Genomic DNA, 9,982 nt, shown 5'->3' with positions numbered 1-9,982 from the left:
GAATTGCTGTATCATTAAGCATACAAAACTCCTCTGCTAGAAAAACACATCAGCGCAAACCACACACTCATATTTACTTCCTTTCATGTTTGGCTCAGCACAGCTGAAACAGATCAACATGTTGTGTTCTAAAACAACAACAACCAAAGAAGAAAAGCCGGAGATGGATTTCTGTTGGTGAAACTGTCTGAATTTCATTGGGAAATGTTACAGGTTTGGGACAGAATTTTCAGACAGGAACCCAGAACATGATCACAAATCTCTCCTCTTCCTGCTTATACAGTGTTAAGCGACAAATGATTTGAAACATTAAACACCTCCGCGGTGTCACTGACAAACTTTAAACAACGTGACAAGATTAAATCCAGAAAAGGTCATTTACAACAGCGAGGCATGTGGACAAACTCCCTTCTGCAATGTGGGTTATTGAACGCAACCCCATGCCTGAGTACGGAAATAGATATAAAAATAGATTTGATGTACTTTGGGTACAAGAGACTGCTACACTACAATGCAGACCAACTGAAAAATGGACTGATACTTTGCTCGCATAATTAGACACGTGCAGCACTGTGTAAAACACTTTGGCTGTTTCCGAAACCGCATTCTTCCATACTATATAGTACCATAAAATCAGTATGCGAGCCGAGTAGTATGTACGAATTCATAGAATGCGAGAAGTTCCCGGATGACTTATTACTGTACTTCTGGCGAGATTCTGAAGTGCGCATCCCATTATGCCGAGAGAGAGAATTCATGAACGGGAGTGAAGCAACACAACTCACAAAGGGTAGGTCACGTGATCATGACAAAATGGTGGATGTAGAACATCAGAGTTCCATTCATACTACTCACATTCATATTGTATAGAACGTACATTAATAATGGCTGAGTAGTAGGTTTAAATCCAAATGCAGTACCTACTGAGTAGTAGGCGGTTTTGGACGCCAAAACATTTTGGTCTCCCCCTAGTGGCTGGCTGCAGAATAGGACATTAATACATAGTAAGATTTTAATTCTGCCTAAATAAAAAAAAAAAAAAGATTTTTTTTTTTTTTTTGCATTTTGGTAGCATTTTTATAGCACACTAAGGTTATGTTTAAATATTTGTTTTGCTTATAGTTAATTAATTGTACAGAAATGGAGCGTGGTGTCATGATTGTGTACTTACGATTGGGTCTGCAGGTGTTTGGTTGGGAAGTGGCTTCATCACATGATCATTTCTATGCAGAATTGGCTCCAAATTACATCGTCGGTGCAAGACAACGCAGCCAAATGTGGGAGATTTTGGCTTCACATTCCCAGAGTGGTAAGAGTTGTATATGCATTTTCAACCTTTTTGGAGTCTGTGATGTAAAACAACATAGCATTTCTGTTATTATATAGTTGTAGGCTGCTGTACCGCAATGAACAGACACCAGTTTTGTGATCAATAAAAACAAAGCAAAACAATTAAATACCTTCAAAAAATACATATTAAGAATATTTCATCATGAATTACATTACATATTTCCTTTAGTTGGTGAAAAACACAAAAGGAGTGTAAAATTAAAGAAAAAAGTACATGAATGAGAAAATACTTCCTGAGATTCTTAAGAGCGTCTCTCATGGACATTTGACTATCCCATGAGTTCACGGGAGAGGATTTGTTAATGGCAATAAAGAGATACAACTGACACATGTTGAATGCAGTATGTCTGGATTACATTTATGCTACAGACACTTATGCTATATAAAAAATCATTTTCGAACAGTCAAAATTATTGCTAACTCAAAAGAACAACCTACTCAAGAGTATGTGAATTCGGTATGTGAACTCTTCCACAGTGGAAAAAGTCCACATTCCTACACAGCAAATGGGTCAAGACAACAGAAAGGTTATCCAACAGCAAGCTAAGATTCTGCTAATGGATCAACTGTAGTAATGTCATTCCAACAACATAATTGCAAGTTATGCTACTTTTATGAACACAAACTCCAGTAAAAAAAGAATGTTTATATCAAGTACTACTTACATTATATGGATAACGTTGTTTGCCTTTTTACTCCGCCAATGATAAAAGTCCCACAATTGAGCATGTTAGAACACAATAATGCTGTTCCTTCCTGAATGAGTCGGTAATGGAGTTAATCTGTTGAGTGAGTAATTCAATGACTTACTTATCTTATGTGTTTGAACAAATAGATTGGGTGAGTGATTCACCTTATAACCATCTCATGCATCCATTTGCAAATTGAATCTGGGAGATCTCCAGAGTCTGGCATCCTTCCTGTATGTTTCGGTAATATTTTAAATTATGTAATAACGATGAACAGTGTAATAGTCTAGCATGATTCCCATATTTTTTGGTTAGTTTGTGTGATACAAGGGTGTCCAAACTCGGTCCTGGAGGGCCAGTGTCCTGGAGAGTTTAGCTCCAACCCTAATAAAACACACCAGAACCAACTAATCAAGCTCTTACAAGGTATACTAGAAAGCAGGCCCGGATTGGCTAATCGGGAGGACCGGGAGAATTCCCGGTGGGCCGGTCCGTTTTTTGGCCGCGAGGGCCGGTGTCCCTAGTTCCAGAATCGGTTGCTCTCAGCAGTCACACTTTTTAAAAATAATTTACTTATTTACTTGACCACAGCCTTCTTATTCGTTATTTTACCGCAGCTCTGCTCTTTTTATCTTTTTTCTCGTAGCCTCGTGAGCAGGATGCAGGTTAATGATGATATAAGTAGATAAGTCGCCATTAAACGTGCAGCTGTTGTGGTACAGTGGTTAGTACGTTAGATTATGACGTGGCCAACCTGGGTTCAGTCCTTGTCTGAATAACAATTGTTTTTTTTTTTTTCATTTTTATTGTTAAGACATAATACTGTAAGGGTTGTTGAACATTTGAAGTTCTAAAAGTGCAGTTTTCTCAAAAAAAAAGATGTGATAGTGTAATTAGAAACTGAATTGGAAATGACCTTATTTTAATATAGTCAGTGGTGAACTGAGGTGGGCCGGTCTGAGGCTTGAAACTCCAGGGCTGAAAAAGAGTCCCACTCCGGCCCTGCTAGAAAGTTTCTGGCAGGTGTGTTAAGGCAAGTTGAAGCTAAACTCAGCAGGACACCGGCCCTCCAGGACTGGGTTTGGACACCCCTGGTGTAATACATGCATGCTCATTGTATTTAAATTAAATCTAACAAAATCTTGCCATATGCCGGTGAACTTAATGAACTTCCATGTGCATAGGTGTCCATTAAAATACAAACTATGAGTTTAATTTTATTTTACCTTCAGACTTCATGTAAATACAAACACCTATTTTATAAAAAAAAAAGTGTCTTGTGTAAACACACAGCATCACAGAGATCAGCTGACTGAATTTTTTCCTGCATAAACTGCAGGGCGCGATCCATATAGACTGTGAATAAATATCATGCATTCACATTGGTATTTACAATATTGGCGTTCACGTTTGTATTTAGATTTTCTATCATTCAAATGATAAATATTATTAAAGAAATAAATCAGAGCTTACAATTTCTCACTAATTAAAAGACTGACCCTCCCACACACCTTGTTTTGAAGTCTTTCAGGGAGAATCAAGTGTATATTAAAGGAGTAAATGCATACACTCACCTGCCACTTTATTAGGTACACCTTACTAGTACCGGACTGGACCCACTTTTGCTTTCAGAAATGCCTTAATCCTTTGTGGCATAGATTTAACAAGGTACTGGAAATATTCCTCAGAGATTTTGGCCTATATTGTCAAAACAGCATCACACAGTAGCTGTAGATTTGTTGGCTGCACATCCATGATGCAAATCTCCCATTCCACCACATCCCAAAGGTGCTCTATTGGATTAAGTATGGTTACTGTGGAGGCCATTTGAGTCCAGAGTCAGTGAACTCACTGTTGTGTTTAGGAAACCAGATGTTTCGCACATTATCCTGCTGAAAGTAGCCATTAGAAAATGGGTACAATGTGGTCATAAATGCATGGACAATGCTCAATTGGTACGAATGGGCCCAAAGTGTGGCAAGAAAATATCCCCCACACCATTACTCCACCACCCCAGGCCTGAACTATTAATACAAGGCAGGATAGATCCATGCTTTCATGTTGTTGGGGTTAAATTGTGACTCTACCATCTGAATGTCGCAGCAGAAATTGAGACTCATCAGACCAGGCAGCTTTTTTTTTCAATCTTCTATTGTCTAATATTGGTGAGCCTGTGCCAATTGTAGCCTCAGTTTCCTGTGCTTAGCTGACAGGAGTGGCACCCGTTGTTGTCTTCTGCTGCTGTAGCCCATCCACTTCAAGGTTCAAAAGGTTGTGCGTTCAGAGATGCTCTTCTGCATTCGGTTGTAAAAAGTGGGTAATTGAGTTGCTGTTGCCTTTCCATCAGCTCCAACCAGTCTGGCCATTCTCCTCTGACCTCAACAAGGCATTTGCCCCCACTGAACTGCCGCTCACTGGATTTTTTCTCTTTTTCCAGATAATTTACAATAAACCCTACAGATGGTTATGTGTGAAAATCCCAGTAGATCAGCAGTTTCTGAAATACTTCTTCTAGGCAGACTATCTTGCAACAACAACCATGCTACACACACACACGCACGCACACACATTATATACATACATACATACATACATACATACATACAACATACATACATACATACATAACCACGCGCACAAAAAAAAACTAACCCAACCGAGAGTCTTAATGAAATATTTATTCTTTTATATAAACATATAAAACAAATCTCAGAAGATCATTTAAATACAGAATATCTGTACAGAGACTTTGTACACGTGCTTCTGCAGTGCTCGGTGTGGATGCAGATTTAATCCATGGTGTTTCTTGGCTTTTAAACATGACAGAGTGGGTCACCCAGAAAAGACAAAGTAGAGCAGCTAGGAGGAGGTTTTCAAGCAACAATCGCTCCTGGACTTACAATCCTCTCCAAATTAGACTAGTTTTCCTTACCGCTCATCACAAACACAATCTAGTGAAAGCTATTCTGCACCAAGCAGGCAGTTAAAACGCATTGTGCAGTTTATTTTACTCCAATTTGTCGGGTCAAGCAATGAAGTGAAGGTCTAGTAAAGGAGAAGGAAAGAAACAGTTCAGAAACTTGCAATGGTGTAACAAACTAACAAACCTCTGGTGTAGGTTATCATTTTGAAGATGCTTAACCATATGAAGAGCGAGTTTGTAAGGAGAGAAGAGAATGTGGTCAAGTCATCAGAAGATGAATAAGGGATACGCCTGACAACTTTATCCACCGTGCTTTGGATTTAAAACTATTCTACTGGAGTTCAATAAAACAAATGTGGGTTCAACTTAGAGGAAAATACATTTAAAAAAAGAAAAAGTTGTGCATAAAATACTCTCAGTAATTCTTCGTCCCACAATTTTTAAGCTCTATAAAGACCACGGGGAGAAAAATGAGGTGTATTTATTCACCACGTTCCTCTCATGGGCAAAGCAATATTTAATCTCTTCACCAGGTTCTGGGTTAAACTGACTCACAGTGTGGTTAATAGTGAAAAGCCAACCTATGTAAGGGGGAAAAAAGTAATATATGAAAATGCTCAAACTAAATGTCTCTGAAAACCCAATAATGGTGAAGACACACACAGAGTAAATGGCCAAAAAAACTCTGCTTGGATTTGAAAAAAAAAAATTACTTCTTCGGTCTCCAACAAAAACTAAACAAGTGATTTCATATGCCTTCTGTCATGTTTTTACCAATGTGCACAAATATAGCAACTGCTAACACTTTCACCCTTCCTTACTGTCCGTGTGCTGCCATTCATCATTCGCCAGCAAAGCAGCTTGATGACGCCATTAACTCTATAGTTCATTAATCTAGAATGAACTCCTAAAAAAAAAAAAAGACAACAGCCTTTCTTTCCGTTTCATGTCAAATGCCTGCCTGCATCTCTGTTCCTCAGAGCCTGGCATCTCTTTTTTTTTTCTCCAGCGTCTCCAGGTCTTACGAATGAGTAGCGATTCAGACCTAGATGTAGTCGTCCTCCACTGGTTCTCCTCGAACGTCGCAGTAGTGGATGAAGACAACCACCACGCGCTGGAAAACGCCCTTACATGTCTGCCGTCGCTCTGAGATCTCCTCACCGATAGTCTCCATGCAGATGTCAGCAGAGAGCTGGCCTTTACGCCGCGGGGCATAGATGGTGGCTGATGGGAAGAAGCATGTTAAAGAGTGTTGTTTTTGTTAACAGTAAAAAAAATAATCAATTAAATATTTCCCAAATGATGTTTGACAAAAAAGGAAAAAAATTTAAATCACAGTATTCTTTTTTTTTTTTTGTTTGGCTCAATGTAAAAAATGTATAGTTCCACAAATTCCTTTATTTTTGGTTTCATTGTCCTTGTACACCTTGCTTCAACTTTTAATTTTTGTCCCAGCCTATATTATTATTGTAAATGTTATTTATGTATGCCTTTTATTTTATTTTTTATGAACAAATCTACCTACAGGTACTAATAGAGAACGGAACTGAATGTTTTCAGATACAGTATGTTTATATTAGTTTTAAAAAAAAGTGAAGAAAGCAATTTGGCAATACTTTAACACAATTATTAAAATATTAAAAAACCCTTTTGTGCTCTAAATGAATGAGAATAGCAAAACCAACATTATGTTTTAGGTTTAAATTCACAGAGGAACTAAGAACTTTGAAGTGGACCCTTGATTAAATGATTTGTCAATAGCGGTATGCATAAGGCTACTTAAAACATTGAGGCCAGTAACAACTCAATTTTTAAAATAAGTAATACTTATTTAGCAAGGACCCTCAAGTTCATACAGTGCTCATAATAATTGAGCAGACCCCGTTTTGAAATTATTATTATCCATTTGTTAGTGAATATAGGCAATGTGTTTTGGTGTGTTTAAACAAAACAGATTTCAGAGTTCAAACACATTTTTTACTACTAAAGACTTTTCCCAGACTTTCAAGTCAATTTTCATGACCTTATGTTTCATGCAATGTCTGTATATGCGTGGTAAAAGAAAAACATTGCATGTTCAAATTACAGCACATTGTAAAACACGCAGCAATCTATTTAGTTTCAATTTATATATATTTCTATGTAAAATTGATTTAAATAATGCTTACACCACACTAATAATATGAGAGTATGTGATTGGCAAATAACAGTATAGAAATTATGACAACTAACCTATATTTAAGTAAACAGATTTTTGTTTTCCATGACTTTTCCAAAAATTTGTGGGTTTTTCTTTTTTTCTGAAACTTTTCCAAATTTGGAAAATGCCATGTCAAAATTCCATGACTTTTCCAGGTTTTTATTGACCGTATGAACCCTGAGTTTTATTAAACAGATATATGTAATAAAATAATATTTTGGTCACCAAACATTTAGAAATAGGGAGACAATGTAATTAAATTCAAGCAATATATATATATATATATATATATATATATATATATATATATATATATATATATATATATATATATATAAGAAAAATACAAACCCTTACAACCAACAAAATTTCTACTAAATTCTTAATTTTTTTGAATTTAATATTTTTCTATAACATAAAAATTTGGGTGTACCAGTTTTGGACCTCTAGATTTGTCTTCAGTACTGACCAATCTAATGTATGCTTCCTATTAAAATATGAATTTAAAAGATAGATTAGTGAGGGGTGTACTTATACATATACATATATATACATACATATATACATATATATATATATACATATATACATATATATATATATACATATATATATATATATATATATATATATATATATATATATATATATATATATATATATATATATATATATATATATATGCTGAGCAATTTATATAATTAGATTTTTGTTGACTAACTAAAAAAATTACAAGCATAAAGTTGAAAATAAAATAGATTAAGCTCTTTTTATGCACTTTTTTAAAGAAGTAAACAATGATAACTTTACATTTTAGCTTAACTATAATGAAGATCAGTGCTAAACTGTTAATAACAAAGATTCATGCTAAACTACTGAGCAAGACTTCATCCATCATTTAACATCAATGTGTTAAAGATTAACACCTGACCATTATTATTTCCTGACAGACATTGCATCACTTACTGCTTTCATCATCTTCAAAGTCGTATCGAGCGTAAGTGTTGGGCTCTGCTGTGCGTAAAGAGCGAAGCCATGGGAAATCAGTGATCATCGAATACGGCGCCCCATCCACGACCCCTAAAGCACAGGGAGTGTGGGAAAGGTTGAATGTTATTACTATTTTTATTCCATTAGACTGAAAAGCATCCTGCACATCCTTACAGGCCGATTTGACATTATGGAGCCTGCAACTTTTCTCATCCATTAAAGCAAGACACAGCAGGTAAAAACAGATTTTCTGTTTTTTTGAGTTTCAAGGTCCCATAAAATTTAAATATATATATATTTTTAGCATCAGTATTGTTCATTTTTAGGATATCTATAAGCTAGTGCACTCTAAAACAGTGACAAAATTCACATTTAGAAGATATAAAACTGATATAAACATGTAAAGCTTGTAGTTTTTCAATTACGCCAAAATGGATCAACTTTTTTTTTTTCACGTCACCTCATACTTCAGTTTCTCATCAAATCATGACCAATCAAATGCTTTCTAGTATCTGACATGCCCCGCCCCCTTTAAGACAATTCAAATTTGCTTTTCATTTGATGCAGCTGAGCTCAATCACTCTCACTGGAAGAGCTGTGATAAAACAAAACCCTATTGGCTGTTTTTATAAAAGGGGAGGAGCTACTGTCCCACCCTCTCTTCGTGTTTTGGTTAAGATTACGTCAAACATTAAATAACAATGCACATTTCAAAGCACTTCACAGCAACTTTAAGTATTTTCATAGTCTAGAGTAAAGAACAAACAAATTCAAAATATACTTTTAAATGCTTTTGTCATACTTCACCAAATAGAATCAGTACATTTTAACCACAAAATATTTTTACATTTATTTTTAATTCTATAAAAAATATTTAAATTTATATTTAATTCTATTTAAATTCTATTTTTAAATATCTATTTTTGTTTTAAAACAAGTTTTTTTTTTTAAATCTCTGTTTTAGCTTAAACTAAACCTTCCAATTATTCATATATGTACTCTGAAGATTTTTACAGAGGCTTATGTTTATACATCATTTGCCTAAAGAGAAACGTTTTATTCTACAAAAATGTTTTTTCCCCCACCCAGTATTTTCTGAATTGATGAGTGAAAACAAAAGATTTCCAAAATCCACTCTGTAAAACCCTTGACTCTAATATGTTTTTAGTGCTAGGCAAAGCTTGATCACATCTAAAACAAAAGTTTGTTTTAACAATATATGTGTGTATTTTATATGCTTATTATGTATATGTGATGCAAACATACAGAAAAAAAAAAAACTATGCAAAACAATTTTGTTACATAGACATTAAAATGTATGTATTATTTGTATGACATACACATTTTATATCTATATCTATACACATTTTTGCAATATACGCATGGATGTGTGTATTACACAATAAATATACACAGTACATACACTTAAAATATGTCAAAACAAACTTTTGTTTTGCATATGATTAATCGCAAAAAAAAAATTGCCCAGCATTATTTTTTTTTACCATATTCACCTGCATTGTCTTGCCTTAAAGAGTTCACCCAAAACTGTACATTTATCACTAGTTAGTCAGTGGTTCCAAACATTTATGAGTTTCTATATTCTGTTGAACACAAAAGAAGATGTTTGAAGAAAGCTGAAAATTGCAACCACTGACTAATATAGAACAACAAATACTACAAATGTCAATGGGTACAGGTTTCAAGCTTTCTTGAAAATATATTCTTATGCTTTCAACAGAAGAAAGAAACCTCATTCATTTTTCTTCGGCTTAGTCCAGGGGTGGACAAACTCGGTCACGGAGGGCCGGTGTCCTGCAGATTTTAGCT

The 9,982-nt window shown here is 35.1% G+C and overlaps 1 protein-coding gene across 3 annotated transcripts in view; it reads right to left on the bottom strand.

Moving 5' to 3' along the window:
- Positions 1-4,702: 4,702 nt before the first annotated feature.
- fbxo38 (F-box protein 38) overlaps positions 4,703-9,982 on the bottom strand; it is a 32,787-nt gene continuing 27,507 nt past the window's right edge. For 2 of the 3 annotated variants that reach the window (NM_001433086.1, XM_005169601.6), the window contains 2 exon segments: positions 4,703-6,186; positions 8,129-8,242. In NM_001433086.1, coding sequence (NP_001420015.1) covers positions 6,008-6,186; positions 8,129-8,242 — 293 coding nt within the window. In that variant the 3' untranslated portion in view covers positions 4,703-6,007. 3 annotated transcript variants of the gene reach the window in all.

The sequence above is a fragment of the Danio rerio genome, chromosome 14, assembly GCF_049306965.1.
Source record: "Danio rerio strain Tuebingen ecotype United States chromosome 14, GRCz12tu, whole genome shotgun sequence".
Lineage (NCBI taxonomy): Eukaryota > Metazoa > Chordata > Actinopteri > Cypriniformes > Danionidae > Danio > Danio rerio.
This window is presented reverse-complemented; position numbering and strand designations above follow the sequence as displayed.